The 26,583-nt window shown below is 43.6% G+C and overlaps 1 protein-coding gene across 2 annotated transcripts in view; it reads left to right on the plus strand.

The window, feature by feature from the left end:
- GAB1 (GRB2 associated binding protein 1) overlaps positions 1-26,583 on the plus strand; it is a 290,545-nt gene that overhangs the window by 180,302 nt on the left and 83,660 nt on the right. For both annotated transcript variants that reach the window (XM_078676871.1, XM_078676870.1), the window contains exons 3-4: positions 11,782-12,004; positions 20,627-21,216. In XM_078676871.1, coding sequence (XP_078532997.1) covers positions 11,782-12,004; positions 20,627-21,216 — 813 coding nt within the window. The remainder of the gene's footprint in view (positions 1-11,781; positions 12,005-20,626; positions 21,217-26,583) is intronic.

The following is a 26,583-nucleotide window of genomic DNA, read 5'->3' on the forward strand; positions in this document are numbered from 1 at the left end:
CTCCAGACGATTCTAGGCATACCGAATCTCGGGAAGAACTCTTTGACAAGGGCTTTGGCAGTTGACAAGGCGGTATTGTCCTTAAGGGGGTACGCTTCCACCCACCTGGAGAAAGCGCAAACAACAACGAGCACATACTTCAGATTGTTGCATCTCTCCATGTGAATGAAATCGAGCTGCAAAACCTCGAACGGATACGTTGGAGGCGCAAAATGACCAGCTGGAGTTGGGGTTCCCCTACCGGGATTGTATTTCAAACACACCGTACAGTTTCTGACCACATTCTCTGCATACTTCGGGATATTACCATTTTGCCATACTGGGGCCAATACTTTACAGATTCCTCTCGAACTAATGTGCGCAACTCCATGAGCCATGGTTACTACTGCAAGTACATAGGCGTTAGGTAATAGCCATCGCTGGTGTTCTGACAATTCGACCCAACAACCATTCGCATCTAACCTACCCTTACTTTCTCTCCATTCATTCACCTCTTTCTCAGTTGCCTCGGCTTGTATAGATTTCACGCTTTCGATGGTGTCCTCACACATTCCCACATCAGTAATCCATCTAGCGGGACCTACAACATACATCCGACTCATTGTGTTCCTTGCAGTCTCTTTCGCAACCTCGTCTGCAAATGCATTCCCGCGGCCAACATCATCCTAAATCTTTTTGTGTGCACTGCATTTTACAATGGCAACTTGTAGTGGCAAGGTCAGTGACTGGAGGAGCTCATTAACTAGCTGACCATGTTGTATCTTTGCACCATGTGACGTAAGAAACCCACGTTCACGCCACAATCTCCCAAAACTGTGAGCCACACCAAAGGCGTATTGGCTGTCAGTGTACACATTCACTCGCTTTCCTTTCGCTAACACACATGCTCTGGTAAGCGCAATCAATTCTGCGGCTTGTGCAGAATTGTGGGAAATACGCGCGGTCTCTATAACGGTGTCTAATGTCGTTACGGCATATGCTGCAGTCGTATCACCATTCGGCAGCTTGAAACATGAACCATCAACCCATAAAGTATCGTTGCATTCAGGAAGGGGAGTGTCCTGTAAGTCTACTCTCCCTTTTGTCTCTTCTTCTGTCCTAAAACAGCAGTCATGGTTATCAATCTTGTCTGTTTCTGTCTGAATGGGTAATAACGTTGTGGGGTTCAGTGTATCACACCTCTTTATGTGGATGTGACTTGCTAGCAGTGTAAGTTCGTAACTGGATAGTCGAGCGCTAGTAAGGTGTTGTGTCTTCGTCCTGTTTAGTAAAATGTCTACTGCATGCGGAACCATAACGATCAGAGTATTATTCATGACTAATCCAGCGGATTGTCGAATGCAGACAGCTGCTGCGGCGGTAGCCCTCAGACAACTTGGTAGGGCTTTAGCCACAGGGTCTAGAGTTGCCGAAAAATACGCGCATGGGCGCTGTTTGTCCCCAAAATGTTGTGTTAAAACTGATAATGCACAACCTTCCTTCTCATGGACATATAATGTAAAAGGCTTACTGTAGTTGGGGTTTCCCAACACAGGAGCCGAACATAATGCATCACGCAACTCATGGAAACTCGTCTGACAATCTTCAGACAAGGGCATAGGATTTGGCGTGTCTTTACAGAGTAGTGCCAGCAAGGGTTTGGCTAGTAGTGAGAAATTCGGTATCCATTGTCTACAGTACGATGTAATGCCCAAGAAGGCTCGAACCTCTCTCTGTGTCCTTGGGGCACTCAGTTCTGCAATTGCCTGTATTCTTTCTGGTGTCAGTCTCCTTCCCTCCTTCGACAAGATGTGACCTAGGTAGGTAACTTCTTGTCGACAAAATTGTAGTTTGGAAAGAGAGACTTTGTGCTTCATGTTACATAAGTGATGCAATAATGACAGCGTAGCTCGTTTGCAAATTTCTTCAGTGTCTGCAGCGATCAGCAGATCGTCTACGTACTGAATCAGAGTTGAACCATTCGGTAGAACAATCGTGTCTAGTTGTGTTTTCAGGGCCTGACTGAATATTGATGGGCTTTCACAGTAGCCTTGAGGAGCGCACTTGAAGCGGAAGCTTCGTCCTCCTAAATTGAATCCAAAAATATCTCTACTCAGCAATCGGGATGCTGAAGAAAGCGTTCTTCAGGTCAATCACCGAGAACCAAGCTGCTGAAGCTGGAACCATCGTCAATAAAGCAGTAATGTCGGGGACAGCTGGAAACTGTGGGATAACTATCTTGTTCACTTCTCTGAGGTCGATGACGAACCTATACACAGGCGGTTGTAAAGGATCAGTACGCTTTAAGACGGGCAGAACTGGACTGTTACAAACATTTCCTGTTGTTTCTTCGATGACGTCTTTATCAATCAGGTCATAAACAATCGTCAATAACGCCTTTTCACATTCGCTAGATATTTTGTATTGGGGAATACGTGGCAACCTAACGTTGGCTTTCAATGTTATGACATACGCTGCTATCTCCAAACGACCTACATCATTGGAGCCATTAGCCCAAAGTATATCAGGAAGTGATGACAATTCAGTCGGAATATTGTCCTTTGACAAATACATTGGAGAAATGACTTTCTTACCTAAAGTAAGTTGTACTCCCAAGGGGGAACAGTACAAAGTCGCATATAACCTTTTTAGCAAATCCAAACCTAACAAATTTTCACCGCAACTTGTAAGAATGAGGGGTGCTTCTAATTCGCATGGGCCAATAGAAAGAGATATAGGACTAGAGATCGGGTTTCTAACAGGGGCGCCAGAGAAACCTACTGAAACATTTATTTCGCCAGACAAAGGTGCGCCAGGAAGTTTCGAGTGCATGATAGAACCTTTTGTAGCACTAGTATCCAGCAGAAATGGCTCTGACACTCCTGAGGAAATTACCTCGACATAAGGTCCATTCTGATCTACTGGAACTGAAACAACTCCCTCTCTTTGTCCATGGCTGTCCTAGCAATCGTTACCCTCATTTTCGTGTTCGGTGTAATAGTCGTCAGCATAGTACTGAGCTGACCTAGACGACGCATTATTCTGTTGGTCAAAGCTGTTCATCGAATTCTGAGGCGGAAAAGAAGTTGTATTCTGGGTGAAATTTCCACGGCCCCTACCTCTAGGGGCATGTTGAACACCTCTTCCCCTTACACCTGAAGCACCGCTCAAACGTCGCGCAAGAGCCGGACAATTACCTTTAAAGTGACCCTCTTCCTTGCAATACGCACATTGATTCGGGCCATAAGCAATACGCTGATGGGAAAACTCGTTTCCTTGCGCGTTTCTCGAATACTGCTGTTGTTGTTGATAATTGGGCTGACTAGTCGTGCGAGGCGGATAGGCTTGCTGGAGAAGAACTTTAGTTTTTAAATCTTTTGTCTTTCTGTCGACTTTATCTAGCTCGTCTTTGCGCCTATTTTCATAGTACTGGGCTGTAGCTAAAATTTGCGCTGACGTAGAGACAGCCCAAGCACTCTCTGAATCTTTCAGTTTATTACACAGTTCAGGGATTAAATTATGTACGAATTTGTCTACAAACAATCTTTGACCACCCTCGGTAGCCATATCCTGACCACTATGATCGGTGAAAGTCTCCTCAAATCTTGTGAAAAAGTCAGACACATTCTCATCTTTCTTCTGCTTGCACGCAGATAGCTTGTCCCAGTTTACGCGTACTTCAGGCATTATGGTTTTCATGTACGCGATAATTCTACTGGGAAGTTCAGCTATTAACGGCTCAGGTTTAGAACCACCTATTTGTCGAGCATCTATAGCTGTAATGTTCGCCCATGAGTCACCTAGTTCTTGGTCATGGTTCGTATGACGTATTTTGCTCCATAGAGGATGTGGAACAACGTTCCCAAACAACATGTCTATATCCGCTAAATTCATTATACATGAGCTTGCAGTTTGCGATAACTCCTTATAATACCCAGTCGGGTTTTTACGAGGATCAGGAAGTGTCTGCTTGAGTGCTAAGACATCGGATCTTTTCCAGGGGACATGTACCCATACACGCTGGAAATGAGGCAGAATTGGTGGATTCGCATTCGCATCACCTTCCCTCCAAACCGGAGGAACCTCTCTCATGGGGTACTGTCTCGCTCTTTTCCTACCTGGTGCATCGTCTTCGTGACATGATCTAGAGACGTTTCCCTTACTCCTATAAGAGAGCAATAACTCTATCGCTTTCTCAACATCTGCACCTATAATCATACCTTCATAGAACTTAAAGCGTGTACGCCATAGTTCGTTCATTGTGTATTTGGGATCATTCGTCTCCAAATCTTCGCCCAGATATACACACATCTCTTCGAATACGTATCTCTGAGTGGGTGCATTCCATTGACGGAAAACTTCCATAACAGACTGAACATCATATCTAACAGTATCCGTAATCCATTGGCGTGCTAGTTCATTCAGCACTTTTCTTTCCTCGTAATCAGGCAGTTGACTACGGGACTGTCTATGTTCTGTTTTAGGGGTCGTTTTAGGCGACCCGAAGAAAGGTGAAAGCAGACCAGTGACGGTACCTGTCACTCTTTGTCTAATAGAAGGAGAAGCTTGCGGAGGAGTAAGTGCCTCGGAAAAAACAGGCTGAGGCAAAGAAGAAGTAGAGGCAATAGCAGAGGAAGTTGAAGTAGTAGTAGACGTAGTATCATAGACAATAGCTGGAGCTGTAGGCAAAGTCGTAGAAGTAGATGGAGTATGTAGCAAAGATGGCGGCCCTTGAGAAGGCTGCGCCGGAGAAGTAGAAACCAGCTGAAGAGGAGCTGGCGTTCGTGCAAGAGCTGGGTTACGTGCGCCGGGGAGCAGTATAGTAAAATGCTTTGGCGTTGTAGTAGCGTCTAACGTATACGGTGGAGGTGAGCTTAATAAGTGGGACATTAATGGATCTTTCTCGGATCTCTCCTCTTGACCTTGTCCCTTATTTGGTAACATCGGGTAGCATTTATCTACTGCTAGTTTCTTGCTCCTAAGTATTTGTTCGCTTTCTTGCTCTTCCTCGTTATCCCTGTATGCAACGGCAGCTTGCACCATTGACATACCTCTTTTATTCCTTTTTGCTAATTTTATTTCTTTCTGTTCGGCTTCTTTGCGCCATAAGCGGAAAGAGTCAAACATCGCCGGCCGGGCTTTTCTCTTAAATAATTTGACCTCTAGGTTATCTAATATTTCTGAGTCGAAACTACCATATTGGGGCCATTTTAAAACACCATCCTTGCGGGTGTATTTTATCCACACTTCATTATATGTGATAGGACCTACGCCGTGCTTTACATAGAGCTCATATGTTGGAGTTCCAATCTGGGAACCGGACAGGAATCCTCTAATCGGGAGTCCTTACTATAACCAAGACAAAACAAGTTTCCAAGTCTGCTAAAACCAGGCATCTTCGCTCACTAGTCTAGCTTCAAACTTCAAAGGATTATCTGTTACGATATTTCTCGTGAATACACAAGTCCTTCGGCTTTGGGGCTTGCAAGTACCAAATCAAAGCGTATCTCAAGGATACCAAAAACTAAGGACAAACTAAGGACTGGGAGACGCTCCACTTATACTTAACTGAAGTATTTGAAGATCGGTGACGTCGCTAGAAGACTCGTCTATCGTTTCGCTCTACCAAGGATCACTGGGTCCAAAACAAGGCGATAGTCAGGGCAGCAGTCCTTCGTAGCCGTCGGGACGCGGGGAACCTCGCAGCAAAGACCTTCGGAACCACGTCGACATACAGGGGTCGCTGAAGTGGCTGGCCGTCCTCTGGAATTTTCACACGAAGCTCCTCACGAACATCTGGCTTGGACCGTCGCCGCTTGATACCGCCCCGAGTTGGGCGCCAACTGAGGTAACGGGTTTTTAGGAACCCGTTTGGTGCCAGGGGATAACACCCGAAGACCTCTGAGTTCTCCCTTGTTCCGGACCACAGAAACACTGAGTCTTCTAGTCGAGTCAGAGATCAAGTTTTATTGGCAGCTACCAAGTAACAGGTGTCCTAGAAGCACGACAAACACGGGTCATGTGTTCTCAGGAGACTGTTCGTTTTTACAGAACCAGCCTTCTCCTTATATACAAAAATAATAGCTGCAAGCAAGAATTCTTGAGTTTATGATATGGCTATACACATTTCTACAATAATACCGTAGAGCGAAGTCATGTAGGCAAGCCCGTATTTTAGATGTCCAATTCGTGATAGATTACCCAGCCAAGCCCGGAACTTCCATCAGATATCGGTGAAGCCCCAATAAAGGAAGGCACCTCCTAGTCATAAAACTGGCCATAAACAGAGAACGCGGACAGGCGTGTGTGTAGAAAACATGATCTGGATGTAGTGAATGGTTTGGGGCATGTTGTGCATTGATGCTATCGCATTAGGCCACTGGGCGAGGAGCTGCCTAAACAGGTTTGGCTGGAGGCAAGGGAGTCAGTTGGGACAGGTCAGGGGGGAGTCAGGGAAGGTGGACGTGTCCTTTTAGATCAAGCTCGACCTTTAATTGACTTATCATGAGGGCAAGACACAAGATGGATACCGTTTACAAAATGGAGTCTGAGGGGTCGGGACGGAAACTACGATTCAGGGGTGTTAGCATGTCTCGATCATGACGCAAATGCATAGGAATGATGTCCTAATCATTATCGGTTCGTCGACACCAAATTCGTCATGGTACGTTGATGTTTCGGGACACGGGTATCGGACCTCGATACCGGGACAACGGTAGGGTCCAGAATTTCAGAACCACACTGATCCTCGACATCCCACGCCGCAACCACATCACACCCCACCTGAGAGACCTGCACTGGCTCCCCGTCAACAAAAGGACAACCTTCAAGCTCCTCACCCACGCACACAAGGCACTCCACAACACCGGACCAGCGTACCTCAACAGCTGACTCGGCTTCTACACCCCCGCCAGCTACGCTCCGACGCCCTTGCCACAGTCCCTCGCATCCAAAGAGCGACCTCCGGTGGCAGATCGTTCTGCCACCTCGCCGCCAAGACCTGGAACACCCTCCCCATCCACCTACAGCGACCCTAGACCTGCTGACTTTCAAAACACTCCTCAATACCTGGCAATTCGAACAGTAGCAGCATTCTCCTTTGATTCTGAAGTGCATATGTATTGGGGGTATTAAGCCTAGTCCCATATATCAGTATAATTTAGGTCTCTCTAATCAAGCCTGGTATCAAAACATGCATGGCCTTTGATGTGCACAATGGCCCCCTGCACTTGATTTCATCCTCCCCTACTCCTCCCTATTGGCATCATGTGTTTCTTCCTTCTTCCTTCTTTCATTCTGTGGAGACTGGATATCACACAAGTTGTATCATAGGATTTCCATTAGATCCACCACTTAGGAAAATATTGCAGCTGATCCAGGTAGTTGTCATCTATTAGGTTTATTAGTACTCAAGTGACCGTGCATCAAAGTGATTGAGATCAGTTTTATTCCCAGCAAACATTCGGAGCAATTTCCTTACATGCAGTGGAATTGCTGTTCTTTTTTGTTTGTTTGATTTTGGTTTAAATTGAAGATGGTCTCCTTGTTACAACCAGATGCTTGCAGGTCTTTTCTTCATTGGTTATGTGGCATGTGAAAATGAGCCAGGCTCAAAAACTTGTATTTCAATAGCCTCCTCTGGCTCCTACCCCTTTACTGCGTTCTTATCTACACTGTGTACCAGGTTGTTGCAGATACACAACATTGCTATTTCAGACTAAATTCAACCCTGGGGGTCTCTTTCAAAACCTTAGCTCCTGTGGTGGCCTTCAAATACTTCTGATTCGGATCCTGGACACCTTCTACAGCACTAGTCCCATCACTCCACAGCACAGATATGGACCATAACTTCACATCCCTACTGCCCATCTGTGTCCTAGGATTGGGCCATGGATCTGGTAATTTTACCCTCTTTGATAGTAGACTTGTCAGTATCTCTTACGTTATCCTCCTACCTGTCTTTTCTTCCTGGTACTTCAAGCTCGACGTATTTAGGATTTTCGCAGTTTCTAGGCTATAATTCAATTGGCAGTTCCTTGAATGGCTGCATTTGCTCTTTAATACATACACTTAAAATGAGGACAATGCCCTTAGAAAATCAGTATTTCCGTATAAAGGAGCAAGATGTGTACAAAAGGGCATGAATCTGTTTAACCCTCTTATCAGAAACTCCTAATATGTGTGTAGATGTACATCAAAGTGTTTTAAGGGTATTAAAGCTGCCACTAAATGTTACCACAAGTTTAGCCACAATTCTGAATAAGAGGTAGACCTGATTTGGAAATACAGCGCCACTTTAGTAGTCTATGCTGAGGTGAAGTCTTTAGGAGAGGCAGGGCCAGTGAAGAACACAAAGACAAGGAAAGAACAACAATGTCTCCTGAAATTTTGGAATCCTTCTACTCTCCCACTGCTCCACCGAGGGATTTTTCCTTCATAATGAATGAAGGCTTGAACCATATGGGCATACTTTTAAAGGCGTATCAATAGCATCTTCTCCTAAATCAAGAAAATGTTTTGGGATGATTTATTCAAAGTATATCCAAAAGACTCCCCTTCTTATTGCATGACTATTATGATGCAGTTGTCATATCCCTCAACCAGGATAAGTAAAGTTGGACATGTTTTGTACACTCTTCCTTTAATCATACCACAGTTGCATCTAACTGTATCTTTGATATGGGGTAAAAAAAGGATTATTTTGTGATTTTACATTCTAGGTTTTGCAAGCAGTATTGTGTTTTGTAATACCAGTTGTATTCTGTTCCATCCCATTTGGTTCTCATTACCTGTTCTCATTACATGCAATTAAATTCTCTTTGCAGCTCTGGTGGTTCGATTTTCTGTGTCACCAGTCTTCTTGTTTCCTTTAGTGAGGCTGATTTATTTTCTTTATGGACCCTTTGTCAAGGTCGATTTTGTCCTGAAGACATAAAAGGAACTTAGCCCATTGTCTGTCTCTGGTTCCCTCTGATAGTTGGAATAATCACATATTTGCCACGCTTTTCTAGCTACTCATAGTATTCGCCCATGCAATCCAACTCCCACTGGCAACGAACAACCATGACTTTTTTGGTGGTAATGACTAAAATTACGTACCATTACTTTACACTAGACTTGTTTAATCTTTTCTTAACTTAATCCTCTTGTTGACAGTATATTGCTGCTTGCGGATTCTGTAATGGTTTTCAAGGCCCCAAAGAGTAGGACAACCATCTTCAGTTATTAGGAATAAAGCTAGGATACACGCTCTACAGCCTTGAATTGTGTATGTGTTTTTGACTAGGAAGACGATTGGCAGTCCTGTTTAACCGAATGGTCCATCTGAATGCGTTTGACATTGTGCAGTTCGTATGGGGATGTTTTCAGTTCAGTTTGGCATATTCAGAAGGAGATCTTATGGAATCCTTATCCCAAAACTCCATATACAAATCTGCATATTAACTAAGGGTACTTGTGGAGGGATGCAAGCCTGCTTTCAGTATCCAGTGGTCCAGCAGCTTGTGGCTTAAACCACTTATCTTCCTACACACATGCATCTCACACTGTCATCTAGTGTTTATAAATTAAAGTTCAGTGAGCGTTCCTTTCCATAAATAACCACTGTGTGTACCAACTACATAAATTAACGTGATCCTCCTTTATTACAAGAAAATATGAACACCTTGCAAGAATATGCTCAATACGCAACACACTCCGTAACACAACAGTTTTGTCTTGTTGTAATTATTTGGCCTTCAAGCTGGTACTCATGGTTTCTGGATGAAGAGTAATGGAAGTGAAGGAAAGCAATGACTGGGACAGTTGCTATTACATTTAAGGCAAGGTTGACCTCCCTTACTGCTTTTCTGTTAGAGCCGAAGCAATGCACCCCAAGAGCTGAAATAAACCCAGCACACTGCACATCAGCAGCATGGTACATGTTGACAAAACGAGCCAAAAGCTCCCAGTATATGCACCAGTGTTTCCACTGTGAAAAGATACACAAATAACAGTGATGCAAGAAAATAGCATGCTAAAACTGCTGTGCGACATGGGTATACGCACAATGGGAGAAGTGTGGCTCACTGGTTAGAGGAGGCAGACCCTGAAGCAGAGGTCAGACCCGGGACCAGGGTTCAATTCCCGACGCGGCAGGGTCTTGAGCCCAAATATCCACGGACTAGATAATTCTCTTTTCGGTGCCTACTCGAGTCACGGGTTCACACTCTGCAGCTCTGGGCATTAGCTTGCTTAATCTCCACTACGCCCCCCCCCCGCGGCGGGATGCCTGGCTTTCACCTTGGGGATGCCCAGTACGGGTATCTCACAGGGAAAAAGCCAGGACGGGTTCCCAAGGCAAGCGCCGAGATGCCTATGGGTAATCGAGCGCGATATAAGAACGCTTAATAATAATAATAATAATAATAATGGGAGGCGTATTCCTCAGTGGCCAGTTCATATCAGACTGATGCCACGCTAGCAGCACATCGCACACCGCTAAAGCTATTAGCTTTATTTCGATTACGGGCAGCATTATGAGACAGCTACCCCACATTCGCTAGCGAACCACCAACACAACGCTCTTCAAATACTCCTATTATCACCTTCACGTCAACGGCTGGTAACAAATCAATATAACGCGGCCCAGCGGGAACAATTTAGAGAAAAGGAACTCGCTCTGCAGAGATGGGAGGACACACTAGGCAGCCCAATATCCAAAGTACATTGGGCATACAGCTGTGCACTCACAAACTACTACTCACATCAAATTGTAACCTACGATTTATACATTTTAAATTCTTACAATAAATATATTCTACACCAGCACAGTTGTATAAATATGGTCTTTGTGAAGACAACAGGTGCCTGCGCTGCAGTATACCACAGGCAGACTTTTTACATTCCGCCTGGGCATGCCTGCAGATTCAACCCTACTAGCAAACAGTGACAAGCACCCTGACAAAATTGCTAGCTGAGCAAATACCCAACATACCACAAGTTTGTCTTCTGGGGACACACACAGCTAAACAGACTAAAAGACGCACATTGTTGGCTGTGGCATTACTATTGGCTCAGAGAAGAATAGCCCTAAAATAGGGGAGCAGACAGACACCACAACATAAAAATTGGATCACAGACATGATTTATTGCAAAGAACAATTACAAAGCTATGCAGGAGAATTACTGGAAGCATCTCGCCCTAAAGACGTCTGGGATCTGCTCATGTAGTACCTAAGGTCTATAAACAGACAAATAGACACTTGCCACAGAGCAAAGGGCCAGGGTAGCCATCTCACACCTCGGAAAATGTAATAAATGCAATAAATGTTATAGAATGCGTTGTATGCTGTGCTGGAATACATATGGTTTATAACTAATGTAATCGGAAATGACATGTCAGTAATACGGTATTAACAATGTACCCTGAACGCAGAAGATAAGGACTCAACAATGTAAAATCACCAAGGGTGAAATGTCTGAGCTGTGTATTGTACCCGACAATTTAAATAAAAACAATTTTAAAAAAACATTTAGGGCAAGGTCAATACACCTTCAGACTGTCTGTGTGGACAAATAATAAATAAGTATATGTGATGAACCCCCAACATGATCATGAGACTTTTCAAGTGAAATGTTTGACACTGAGGCTGGCTAACTGTCATTTTTCTTTTCAATCTAATGCCCTTACTAACTTCACACTTAAAATACTTTTTACATCGTTTAGAGTTTACACAAATGCTTAACCAAGTACAAAAATATTTTTGAAGTTTTGTACATGTAGTTCTCGTTTAATAAATGTCAAATTTCTTCTCTTCTCAGATGTTATGAAGCCACCAGGCTTCCCTTTACAACCCCCCGTTGACTTGCCGCCAGCAGTCGGTACTGCAGAGCCATGCGTACAGGGAGTAGCAAACTTTGGGACCCTTCCTCCTCCATACCAGATGATCAATTTACCAATTTTAGAGCCCTCATCTAGCCAGTCAGATCCTCCTGACTACCTTTTACTAATCAACTGTCGTAGCACGAAGCTTCAAACTACAAGGTAAGCCCCCTTATTTACAAAGACGTTAAAATGCTCACTAAGCCAAAATGGCTGCTGTACAGGTGAGACGATCAAGGCAATGGAGAGTCTTTGGTGAGGTATCTGTCACTCTGTGGTCTCCTTGTGGTGACTGGGCAGAGTTAGGGCACACTAAAGGGTAGAGACAAAATCCCCATTAAAGTAGAGCAAGGGAACACTGTTAGTAATAGTAATAAACTTGACAACTACTGAAATAAGGCCTCTATTATGTGACGATGACAAAGATTGAAACTGTAATATTTGCCCATTGACTATTAGTGCTCATTAATACTGCCGTACAAAATTATATGCATGGCGTTTCTTGGTATGTTTCTGTTCACCATTTTAAACTGCCTTTTTCCTGATTCCTAAAGCTGTATGTTTATAATAGAATACCATGTGACACCTTCTCATGCCCCCAACCCGTCTCATTTGAGAGTCTGCTCACTTGCCTGACACAGGTTGATTAATTGTTTTCAGAATGCATTTTTGCTGTTTTCATGATTTTATGATTTTATTGCTTGGCTCAAGCTGGCTGCAGATGAGCGTTTCTAGTATGTTCTGTGACTGAAGGGCAAGTGTTAGTTTTGTAGACCAGGGTACAAGGACTGCAGGATCACTAGACGGTCAGCAGCATTACTGCATAACACTAAACTATTTGCTTGGCCCAAGGTAAAGATGTTATCTGATATCCGTTCATAAAGCATCATTAAATCCCTAGCAGAAATCTTTGCAAGAGAAGGTTAGCCTTCAACAATTCTGTCCACTAATGAGGCCAACTGTACTTGAAGGAAATTAAAGAATTTCTAGAAGGCAACAGTATCATACACCTCCATGCAGCATTGTACCACCCTGAGTCTAATATGGCTTGGAACGAATGTACAAAACCCTAAAGGAAGGCATCCGCATAGCAAACGTTAACTATGTTTATTGGAGAAATTACGTTTTGAGAAGGGTGGGTGCTTTCCAACTAACACCACATCAGACCACCCAGATGACTCCTTTTGAACTACTGAAGGGAAAGAAGCCTTGTTCAAAACTAGCCCCAGCTGGAATGAAGTTGCAGAAGGGCTGGACTGAAGTTCACAATGTACAACATTGGAGGCAGCGTGAAAAGACACTCCCAAGAGTTGAGGAAAAGGAAGTATGACCAAGACAATCACACCAAAGTGATTGATGTGAGGGTTGGGGACTGGATAAAGATTAAATGCCCGAGGGACATGACAATTGGTTTAGATTTTCAAAAGCCCTGAGGTAACAGAATAGTTTTGCAATGTGATAAAGACCGAGGAAGGAAGAATATGGAACTTGGGGGAGGGGGCGGACTGCAGTGGTAGATAACAACCAAGACCAGGGCAGGAAGACTGATACATATCCTATGGATGGTACCATGTACAGGGTACGGACCCGTCCTCAAAACCTCCTATGTATTTTACAGGACTCTGTCACTACGTAAGGGAAAGTTGGTAGCTTGTCTTATTATTGTGTCATCTAAACTTAATATCTTATGTTTCTCCATTGCATACTAAAGTTCAGTTCTTTCTCTCCCTTCCTAACTTTGGTTTCATTCATTTTAACTGGATTATAATTTTATTATTGCATGTGTAAATATGTATGTATTCACTTAAACTTGTTATTTATTCAACCTTAAGATGCTCGTACACCTTTTGCCTTAACATGATCCTTGTTCTCTTTCACACATTTTGTTCCCCTATTGCCTCTCCCATCCTATTTTGAAGGAAGTGGTGTGTGTGGTCTCTCAATAAGGTTCCCCCTCCCTTCACCGTCTAATGGAACACTGGCTGACGGTACTATGGAATGTTGGGATGTGACAGTTGACAGGACTAGCAGCTGGCAACTGTCACTGACCGGTTCCTCTGGGTTGTGGCTTTGGAGTCTCCCCAAAAAGTCTACTTCTTTCCCACAATGACTTTGGTGGTGTTTTATGTCCCATCTCACACCTGTATATCTGTGTTTCTGTAAGGCTAAACTGTTTAACAGTAATGGAGACCTCAAATGTTATCAATTTGCCTCAGAGCCCCATCCGCCCCCCACCCCCCATGCCTGTAAGGTTTATTCAAAAATATTTTTGAGAGCACAACCATCCAAAAGTGTAGTGATGACGACCTCAAACATTAGTTTTGTGCCCCAGTAACCAACCTACCTGTATTGTGTCTGGTGCATCGAATGCCTGTCGTCTTCCTGGAACCAGTGGAAAGGAGGTATCATGGTGGTGCGTCTTTGTAAGAATGTCTGTAAAGGCACAAGATGGCTAGACTGGGCAGAAACTGAAGGACCCATGGAACATGTGATTCCAAATGAAAGTGTTCCAACATGATGTGTTAGCCAGATTGGGGGATAGTTGATTACCTCTCAATATTCCGAAGGAAGGAGGAAATATTTGGGAGTAGTAGTAGGCAGTCAAGAGCGTACTTTTGCTGTATATCATATGTATTGTATTGTTAGCCGTAGTGTAAGTCTGTGGCACAGCCACTCACCTGAAGTTCAGGTTGTCTGCAGGAGCGATGAATTGTCCTCTCTTCTCCTAGAACACCTCTCGACACTATTGAACTCAATACAGGAGTCCCGGCAGGTGTCCCATAAGGGAAGGGGAATGGGACGAGAACAAGAGAGAGAAAACACCTACTCCACAAAGCCTGGTCCAGCCCGGCACCCTCGAGGGGATCTGTTTGCAGAGTAGGGTCGCCTTTTGGAGGATTTGCGTTTTTCTATAAATTAAGAAATGCAACAGATGAGTACAGAGACACTTCAGGCCACCCAGGCGCACTCCACACAGAACATTCATTATAAGCAAGTTATGTTAATCACCTGGTTCTCAAGAGGAGCTGAGATACTCTCTTAGCCTTCGTCTGTAGGGTGCAGGAGAATACAATTCAAATAATAGTTCTCTTAGAACAATGCTGCCAAAAAGGAGTCACTGGCTATGATTGTGTCATCAACAGCCGGGTAAACGAATGGCACCTAGGCACGTCGTTCTGTTTGCACTAATCACCCATAAACAAAAATGTTCACATCTAGGTACAGGCCCAAAGGGCTACATAAGCCAGTGTCCATACAATATCAGAGGTAAACTGGATGCTTACATGCGCAAGGCGCAGTATCAAGTTCACAATATTAGTCTTAACATCAAAGTTCTATGCAAATAGTGTAGAAACAAAACTCTCTGAAGCTGGAAATGAGTTCCAACATAAAATTACCCCAAGCGCTTGGCTGGATACAAATATGAAATAAGATCAAACATAAAATGACTCCTAGCGCTAAGCGTAATACAAATATGAAATGATTTCAAACCTAAAATGACCTCAAGCGTGAAGCTCAACACTAATCTGTGAATGCCATAGTCTTGAATCAAAAGTCGCTTGTGCCAAATACCAGATAGCCAATTCACATGGCAAATAGGCAAAGACGAGCTTTCCGATAGCAACAGAAAATGTCAGTCACACAGCCTTACACTTCACACGCAGCCTTAAAGCGCACTGCACTTAGCTGTTCGATGCTTGCTACAGTCCTGGACCGGCACGTGCTTCTGTCCAATGGTGAAGGAGGAAATCCTTAACCAGTGGTAGAAGCAGTCTCAAGCTGAAGCAGGAACCAGGAGATTAAGCCAAGCACTGACTGGTATGAGGCTTGGGCATTTAGCCGCTTCGCTGCGGCCAAAATTCTCTGGCGGTATTGAGGCATTTGGCGCGTGCGCGATTCGGATGGCCCCCGGCTGTTCTCCGCCCACGATGACGTCAGATGGCCCAGGACTGTCGGACGCACGGAAGAGGTTAAAGGCAGTTCAGTGTCATTTAACCAAACATGGCTAGCCACACCCATAAGCATGCCAGGTGCCTCAGCCACATCCATAATCATAGGGAAAAAAGGGGGAAAGGCTGGGTCCTGTCTCTGTCCGGCTGGACCACTCTTATGAAACAAACAAACCGAATTGCCGGGCAGTGTAATTTGATAGAAACAAATGCACACCTAGTACAATGAATTGCTAGGCTGACAAACCATTTGTGTTTAGTCACTTGTTTTTTTATGAAAAATAGATTTTTACCAAAAACTTTGGCATCAAAGGATTCACACAGCAATTACTGAGGTTCACAAAAACATTGAAAAAACCATATACAATACATAAAGTCAAAACATACACATATATCAATTATGATGACAATGAATATGGACAACTATATAATGCCTCGAGAAATTTCATTTGTTGAGGCACCAATCCTGAATGAAAATAAACAAGTGGACAGACAAGAAGACCAACTAGCCTACTTGTTTTCACCACCACTAGATACACATTAGATGATTTAACATATGGTGCACAAATTAGGAAGACACAAAACTATGCATCAATGTAGACATGGTTGTGGGTTATATTCCTATTGTGCCCTGCTGGTTCAGTATCTGGGTGGAGCAGGACGCCGACGCGTTTCGAACCCGTTCAATAGGTTAAGGGTTCTCCTCAGGACAAGGATTGGGAAAGTCGTTGTCACTGTGAATTAATTTAAAAACATGGTATCAATGAAGGGCTGACTAACACCTAGCTTAGACTCAAACACTGTTAGAAAGTAGACAAATACCTTAAGCTGGAAATACCGGGGAACTCCCTGTGAAAGAGACGATATAAACCCTAATTAGTCTCTGTTAATTGTAATATCCTCCAAACCACCGTTAGCAAAAAGGAACTTAGCTGTAGGCACGTACCTTAATGTTTTAAACACTAACAAGTGTAAGGGATGCTGAAGCGCCTGAGTTCAAGTATTGTTGTAATGTGCCTAAGGAAAGTAAACAACGCGTTGTATTACAATCCCAAATTCAGTTGCCCAGAAGTGCGCTATCATACATAGATATCGTTCCAGGATAAATAACAAAGTGTTGACAGCACCCTTGGTTTCCCATTTTTTGCGTAAAGAACATTCATCCAATGATCTGAAATGGACGATCCTAGCGAACATTAAGAATACCCCAGGAGCAGGCGGGGACCCAGATGTACGCTTAGCTCAAAAAGAGGCTTACCTAATCCTGAGGTTTAACACTGCCATGGTGGGACTCAATGACCTCAATGAACTCAGCAATCTGTAGAAAGTCTGTAGCGTTTGCTTGTCTGTGCTGCCCGCTGCTCGTGTGTCTGCGTAACAATTTTTAATTTTTAACACGTATGCCACCTTTAAACCTTGTAAGGGTCTTCTAGTGTGCTGTCTATGGTCCTTAGCCCTTTGCTGCCACACGCGTCATTCTACATCACTATACATCCCAATCTGAATTCCCTTTAAGTGGAGTGTGCTCCACCCTTCCACCGAGCGGGCGCTGGTACTCCGTGTGCAATAATCACAGCACCGTAGTATCACACAAGGGAACTACATGTCCCATCAAGCCGTGTTAGACGTATTGCGCGTTAAATACACCAAGACACGCCCCCACTGCACTCGTGTTGCCAGTTTCTTGCCGCTTGGGTGCCTGATGCACAGCTACGATTAACTCGTCTAAAAACGTAAGTCCTATCTAAATAAACTAAAAGATGAAAAGATTGAGTGAGCGCGATCCCGGCTCCTCACTAATTACCGCCTTCCCCTTTGCATTTTACAGTTGCCGAACTAGCGCGGCGGCTGCCGCTGGTGTTCGTGCACAGATTTGAAATCCTACAAATCAAGGTAGGACGATGTGTTGACTGGTGGTACTAATATCTATGTATGATAGCGCACTTCTGGGCAACTGAATTTGGGATTGTAATACAACGCGTTGTTTACTTTCCTTAGGCACATTACAACAATACTTGAACTCAGGCGCTTCAGCATCCCTTACACTTGTTAGTGTTTAAAACATTAAGGTACGTGCCTACAGCTAAGTTCCTTTTTGCTAACGGTGGTTCGGAGGATATTACAATTAACAGAGACTAATTAGGGTTTATATCGTCTCTTTCACAGGGAGTTCCCCGGTATTTCCAGCTTAAGGTATTTGTCTACTTTCTAACAGTGTTTGAGTCTAAGCTAGGTGTTAGTCAGCCCTTCATTGATACCATGTTTTTAAATTAATTCACAGTGACAACGACTTTCCCAATCCTTGTCCTGAGGAGAACCCTTAACCTATTGAACGGGTTCGAAACGCGTCGGCGTCCTGCTCCACCCAGATACTGAACCAGCAGGGCACAATAGGAATATAACCCACAACCATGTCTACATTGATGCATAGTTTTGTGTCTTCCTAATTTGTGCACCATATGTTAAATCATCTAATGTGTATCTAGTGGTGGTGAAAACAAGTAGGCTAGTTTGTCTTCTTGTCTGTCCACTTGTTTATTTTCATTCAGGATTGGTGCCTCAACAAATGAAATTTCTCGAGGCATTATATAGTTGTCCATATTCATTGTCATCATAATTGATATATGTGTATGTTTTGGCTTTATGTATTGTATATGGTTTTTTCAATGTTTTTGTGAACCTCAGTAATTGCTGTGTGAATCCTTTGATGCCAAAGTTTTTGGTAAAAATCTATTTTTCATAAAAAAACAAGTGACTAAACACAAATGGTTTGTCAGCCTAGCAATTCATTGTACTAGGTGTGCATTTGTTTCTTACATCCATAATCATGGCAGGTGCACATGTCCAGTAATGTGACACTATTGCTAGCACCCAAAAACAAGAAGCATTGGCAAAACAAGCACTGGCACCAACAAACACAATAAACTTAGTGGACCTAAATGTGAGCAAGCAAGGACCCCTGAGGGTGCCGACATACCAGACAGGACGGGGAGCTCCTGACACATAGTAGCCGTTCATGTTTAAAGGTGAGGATAAAGACAGGGTACTAAGGATTTGGCATTCTAAATTGTATCAAAGGATTATGGTGATGTCAATTTTAATTAAAATAAATAAATAAATGTTTAATGGCAGGTGAGTCCTCCAAAACCCCCAAATGTGGTAATAGAGAACTTTGAGGACTGTTAACTTATAATGTATAAGGGTACCTTAAATTATAGAGGGTCTATCTCCTGAGTTACTGAGTCAAGCCTATTGTCACAGGTTATTGCTTATCAGACTTAATAAACCAGTATTCGTTTTCAACAGTGCTTAATATGAGCCAGTGGGGCCACCAGTACTCATTTTGGGGACCGGCACTTACATTTCCTCATCAGACACCCTAGAGCAAGAGATGGAAAAAGACAAATGGTGGAAAGGAGGAGGAAGAAAGACAGAAAAACTGCCACAAATGGAAAAGGCAGGAACCTGCAAGAGTGAAATAAAGGGGCGGAGAGTGTCTGGTAGCGGATTAATGCTTGTCGACATTTAATAGCATCAGCTGCATCTTGCACACCGGCAATCATTATTTTACAAATTAAGCACTGTTTTCAATCTGAATGTCTATTATTGTTCTCTCATGATTAATGCATGGGTTTTGTTGGCCTGGTTGATAAAGGCACCTTTTTCAATTATGGTCTATCATAACTTGTTTTGATGATCCACCACCAGAAAATGTATGGTCAACTTAGTTGTCCTCCGTTTACACCTGATATTACTACAGTATTCAGTGATCCTTGTGGTTTTGCAGGTATTAATGCCCACCAGGGCATTTGTTCATATTGTTTGCATCCATGCTATTACAGTGGGTGAGTTGCAGCAGCTACCAGATCCAGTATGATACTTGGTTCTATTAAGCAGCAGATACCATAGTTCCCACATAAATAATGACCGACAACCTCAGCTAGATTGCAAAGAACTGTTTGTGTAGAAGTAGCATTATCTCTTTGTTTGGTGAGAACATTTAACCTATACGTGTCGAGCATCCCCCTTTCCCGAACTCATCTTTACAAAACATTTACAAATATTTGGCTCTGTGACCTTGAGTATGTAGCAGGTACCTTTAAAGTTCCCCTGGTGCTCTGGTCTGGTCTCATTACTGTGAGATGTACTGCCTACACCTCTGTACTAAGATAGTCTAGAGTGCAGAATGTTCTAACAAATAAAACAAAGGCTCCTCGAATCTCGAGGGGATTTAAATCCCCTCGAGCTCCGAAAGGCCTTTGTAAAACATTGGAATCGTTGTTCTACGGGCCTTTACTGGCCCTTAGAAGCAGGGAGCACTCCATTGTTATCAATGGAGCTCCCAATATTCCAATGTTCTAATAGGTGAATATTGCATAACCTTGTGGAATGACATAGAAACAAACTACCACTAAAAAGTGAGTAGTTTGTTAATTTGAAGTCATAAATTCTATTACTGACAAAAGAGTAACACTGGTTTTGAATAGCATTGAGAATACAGTTTAATAACTAACAAATATATACAAAAGCATATTTTTGTGGGAGCATGGGGATTGTCATGCAAAGGAAACAAGTATTATCTCAGCTTTGACATGTTTTGGCATTAAAATTCGTTTGTTGAACAAATTTGACTCATTTGTTGAATAACCTGTTTTATGATGATTTATTGCATGCATCCTTCTTCAAAGCTAATATCCAGCAATACTTATGTAGTTTCTGAATGTTGGATTGCTGAGGGCTTCTTTTACTTCTATATGTTCATGTTTTAAACAATCCATGTTTGCTTGTGTTTGTTCCACTTCATTGACTGTACCTTTAAAATGTTTTTGTCTAGATCGCATGCAGACTCCGTGAAATCCACTTCCTCTGAAACAGACTGCAATGATAATGTACCTTCTCACAAACACACCGTTCCCCCAGCGAGCAAGCACACAGTAAATGGATTTTTTCAGCAGCAGAGTGTGTATGACTCTCCTCCTGTCCGTGCTGGTTCTGTGGATTCCAGCCTTTACCACCTTCCTAGAAGTTACTCTCAGGATGCTTCCCCAAAGACCTCTCCATCAGAATTGGATGCAGAAGGAGAACTATATACTTTTAATGTCCCAACAATGTCTTCAGTGGAAGGTCAAATGAGGCACTGCTCTCTTAGTTATGACATTCCTCCCACACCCGGAGGGACCTACCAGATTCCACGAACTTACCCTGAAGGATCATTGTCTCCCTCCAAGTTAGAGCCTATTCTAGACGTTCCTCCTCCACGACCACCAAAACCTTCCTATTCTTCAGAGCGCTCCCCCGTAGACACTTACTGCACCACACGTACTTCTTCGGAGACAGACAGCAATTACTGTATTCCAACATCCGGCATGCCAGCATCACATAGTAATACCATTTCTACTGTGGATCTAAACAGGTGGAGAAAAGGTTAGTGTTTTTATTTCTTAATGTTGTTGTCCTGCCACATTGGTTTAGGGGATGATGCACATCTTCCCCAAACCATATAAGTGGTGGAAGCCACTCCTGTGGCAGCCTTGTACATCTTGCCCAGCAAATTCGCATTCTGCCATTAAATTAAAATAATCTTTAGTTGCTGGAAGTAACCAGGAGATGGTCTTCCACTTCCCCATATCTATGTGAGGCTAATTGGTCTGGACAAGTGCTACGTTAACTCATGATGAACCATAGTGTCAACACATGTAAGGATACTTTCAGTTTGCTTTGTTTTTCTCTAATTAGTATCAACATTTCCCTCATTAGCTTTATCCTGGATCAGGAATTTATTTTGCACTCCATATTATGTTCATTTGTACTCTGTCTAAAATCATTTATGAACTACAGGGGACACATTGCATCAGGGGAAATGCAAACCATATTCTTGCATGTCATCCTACTGGTATTTCCTAATTGTGTACAGATAAATTGATGATGCTTGAGACAAACCTTGAATCAGTGACAATATAATACGGCATTGTTAGGAGTGTGTGTCTGCATGTTGGTAAAGTTTAATGGATTCTCCCTTAGCGGACAGACTGCCTCATTTCCTGTTCTTCAATTAACCGTCTTAGAGCCAACTTCCGTACATTAGGATTAGTGTGATCCTAATTTGAGGAAGTGAGGTCACTTATTCCTTTACCACCGAGAGTCATTTTGTCCTTAACAAGTAATCTTGTGTGGCATTTCACCATATGTCATGGTTAGTCGCTATGCCTGAAGTGAGCTTGCCACTTACCCGCGCTCTAAGTGAGTGAACAACAACCTCTCACTTGGCCACAGCATGATTGGAAAAGCTGTATCATTCATTAGCATTTGATGTAGTAAGCCAAGGGTAGTTAAGAAATCCATTCATCATTAAATAGGAATTGGCTACAGAAAATCTCACAATGTGATGCCTCCCAATGATCATCTTTAGTTCCGTGATAGCTGAATACTGACCGACTCAGAGTTTGGTACTCTAGGTAAAGTGTAGTATACCTCCTAACTCCCCTGGACCGTCCATCCCATCAGATTACAAAGATGAGAGAGCAGCATTGGAAAGCTACCTGGTTTCTCTAAAAAAAATCACACTAAGTACCAACCTTCACAGATATTGCAGTATGAAATGCACTCCCATGTTAAGCATAGCTGAATTAGGACAAATCGATTATACCTTTAAAGTGAATTTGGTGCACAAAAACCCCTCTCTGGTACCCTTCATGCACCTGACAAAAAACTGCTATGAATTAAAACCATGCTGCTCACCCATCCCACCTCCGTGTTGCTTGACCTGGAAGCTTAAGGTCCCTTTTCATCAAGGAGTATTTTTGCCAAACTATATGAAAGTGAATGAGTGTTTTTAAAGAAGCTATACATTTCCTGAAATAGCTTGTTTTTAAACTTTCAAACGTCTAGAGATTGCTTGTAATATGAACATTTAGGTACTGTACAAGTGTGCTGTTGGCTTTTCAATTTAGCTTTAAAAGCAAAAACAGACTCCGTGTGGAAGGAATCACAATTTTCACGGTTGTATTTCTAAGAAACCTAGTACACGTCTGGGTGTAGTAGTGGTCTAATGACTAAAGTTTAAGCTTTTGTAATTCTCGCCTCCTCCATTTTTTGCCAAAAGTGATATGATCCTGGACAAAACGCTTACATTATCTTTGTATGAGTTTCTTTAGTAATTCACATAACATTAACCTTACACTCAAATATTGGAATGCAAAATATTCTTTTTTGAAATATGCAAAAAGTCCGAGCCTTTTTAGACGTATAGGTACACTAAACATAAGAGTTTAAAAAGTCTATTTTAGCAGCTTGCTATCAATTTTCTCTCATAGTTAGAATAACAGTTGACCATTCAGTCCCCAGTTTGTAATAAACTACAACTTTGAGTCAAGGGAGTCAAAATAAATGTACAAAATGACTGAAAAGAAGTCTCCGAACTGGGAAACAGTGTTAATGGCCTTGAGGCCAACCTTGTTCAACAAGTCGACAACAGCAAATAGCTACAAAGGTGTATTCTGCTTATGAAGGAGCAACATTTAAACCTCCAAGTAAAGTGTAAAACAGGTCACGACTTAATAAAATTTGCATCCGCTGTGTCCCCAGTGACGACACCTGAAAAGAATTACCAGAATTCTCCTTAGACTCTTGACGCCATATTGGCAGAACAGAACTTGTAATCCAATTAGGTTGTACCGAGCCAACAGTCGTCTCCCCGACGTGATCATTTTTATTCTGCCAAATAGGGAATTAAGATCAAAGCCGGACAGAATGGCATATCTTTTAATAGTTCACAAATACAAATATTCTAAGATCTCGCTCCAGTAATACTTGCCAAGTGAAAAACCTTAAGTTACTGACATTCTACACTCTAAAGACATTAAATAGAAGTGGGGACTCCACTGCAAGCTGATATTCCAATCTGAAGATGAACTACGAGTGACCTCTTCACTCTGGGGAAACTCAGAAAAACTTGAATCTATTCGTAGATGAAGATAAGACACTTACCCTTCCCCTACCCAGACCAAGATGGAAGTACACCACAAGAAACTAGATTCCAGCTGGTGGGAGTGAGATTGAAGCCAGTAAAGAAAGTGTACTACAGCTTCTTTGTAGATCCATCTGCGAAGCTAAAAGGGAAGATCAGTCTGCTGAATTGCCTACAGATAAGAGTCTCTGCCATTAATCATACTAATAATGTCTAATAGGAGGAATATTTAGACTAGCTTCACGTTTTTCAAGGTGAAGGAAGCCAGGCCAGGGAGAAGTTAATTGACTGTCAACAAGTCTGACAACCCCAAACAATATCAAGGAAGGATAGATGGAGCCCTCGGACTCCTTACACAACACTTATATAGCTGTAAACACCCAAAAAAGAAGCCTTGGCCACAGGAATCTAAAAGTTGTTTCCAAGCAATTAATGTCTTATTTGTTATAGCTGTGAAGCTGGGAACACTGTTTTGGGGAGGGCAAATGAACCTGCTGCATCCTCACAGAGGCACATACAGCACACCGACACCACACCAAAACACAATATGGAATCTGAGATATAGCTTGAACTCTACTTGTAGAGATGTCACACAAACTCCTAAAATTGAAAACCACAACTTACAATGTTAGGAGCTCTAATAATCTCTTTAATTGAATATGCCTATTAAAAGAACTACAGTTCATAGGAACAGATATTTGTTTCCGACAGAAAGCCCACTTAAATAAGTCTGACTAACATAGACTGAGCTGTATATAGTTCCCTGCACAATATCATGCAGAGTCCTGAGAAAAAAGATTCTACTGAGCCCCAAAGCTTTATTTATTGCACAGAGTTAAACGGGAAATCAGTGCAATTTTCCACAATACCTTTGTGGAATAACTATGTACTATCATAAGTGGGCAGGTTAGCAGCCATCAAAGTGAATGTTCTCCCAAACATCGACCACGTCTCCTTGCTAGCCTGGACCAGCGTGAGCATGGATGACAACATCAAGACCATGATCACAATCCACTCCGGCTCTCAGTCAGACCCATCCCCGCACCACGTCTTCAACAAAGCAAGCAGCTCCATCGCACCCCACCTATGCAACGTCATCAATCTCTCCAGAGAGCTGGAAACACGCAGAGATCAACGCCCTACTCAAAAAACCCAAGGCAGACCCAAGAGACCTCAAGAACTTCTGACCCATCTCTCTGCTCCCCTTCCCGGCCAAGGTTATTGGGAAAATCTTTAACAGACAGCTAACCCGATACCTCAAAGAGAACAGAATCCTGGACCCTTCCCAGTCGGGGTTCCGCAGCAACCACAGCACCGAGACCACCCTCATCGCCGCCACCGACGACATCAGGACCCTGCTAGACAATGGGGAGACTGCAGCACTCATCCTCCTATACCTCTCCGCCACCTTCGACACTGTCTGCCATCGCACACTAAGTGCATGCCTCTACGCCGCAGGGATCCGAGACAAGGCTCTGGAATGGACCACCTCCTTCCTCTCGGGCAGAACCCGGAGCGTCCGCCTCCCACCGTTCCGAAGCCTCCGAGATAATCTATGGCGTACCCCAAGGATCCTCCCTCAGGTCGACACTGTTCAACATTTACATGGCCCCGCTTGCACACGTCGCCCGACAGCACGGCCTCAACATAATCTCCTACGCCAATAACACTCAACTGATCCTCTCCCTCACAAAGGACCCCATCACCGCCAAAGCCAACCTCAATGAAGGCCATCGCCGACAGATCGGATGAAGATCAGCCGTCTGAAGCTGAACTCAGACAAGACGGAGGTCCTCATCCTCTGCTCCAACCCTTCAGCCTGGGACAACTCCTGGTGGCCAACGGCACTGGGGGCAGCCCCGACCCCCTCCAACCACGCACACAACCTGGGAATCATCCTCGACTCAAAGCTCTCAATGACCAAGCAAGTAAACGCCCTCTTCTCTTCCTGCTTCAACACCCTCCGCATGCTCCGCAAGATCTACAGATGGATCCCGACCGATACAAGAAAGACAGTCACCCAGGCCCTCGTCAGCAGCTGACTCGACTACGGAAACGCCCTCAACGCGGGAGCCCCGACCAAGCTCATCAATAGACTACAACGCATCCAAAATGCCACGGCACGACTGATCCTCAATGTACCACGACACAGCCACAGAACCCCACACCTGAGAAACCTGCACTGGCTCCCCGTCAATAAGAGGATATCCTTCAAGCGACTCATCCACGCACACCAGGCACTCCACAAGACCGGCCCAGCCTACCTCAACCGACTGCTCTCCTTCTACACCCCCAGCCGCCAGCTACGCTCCGCCGACCTCTCACTCGCCCCCGTCCCGCGCATCCGAAGAACAACCACTGGCGGGAGATCCACCTCGCCCCCAAGACATGGAACACCCTCCCACTGAGCCTACGACAGACCCAAGACCTGCTGACCTTCAGGGGGACACTAAAGACCTGGCTGTTCGATCAGTAGCGGCCCCCACCCCCCCCCCCCCCCCCCCCCCAACCCCCCCAGCGCCTTGAGACCCTCACGGGTATGTAGTGCGCTTAACAAATGACTGATTAATTGATTGAAACATCTTGTACAATTGCGGAACCTTACTCGGACCTATTAAGAAACTATACATTGCCTTCAAGTTATTATAATAACTTTAAATGGAGTGTTAAAAACTTAGCCCCAACGCATGCACCACACATCAAAAACTGGGAGGAGTTGGAATGTCGAACATACTCTTTTACTATTAATCCCCCTGAATTAAGATGTTAGAACTAGGGGTCTCTAGTTGGCAGAGGTAAGTACCTTTGACCAAATAAGGACCCTA

This window comes from Lissotriton helveticus, chromosome 2_1, assembly GCF_964261635.1.
Source record: "Lissotriton helveticus chromosome 2_1, aLisHel1.1, whole genome shotgun sequence".
NCBI lineage: Eukaryota > Metazoa > Chordata > Amphibia > Caudata > Salamandridae > Lissotriton > Lissotriton helveticus.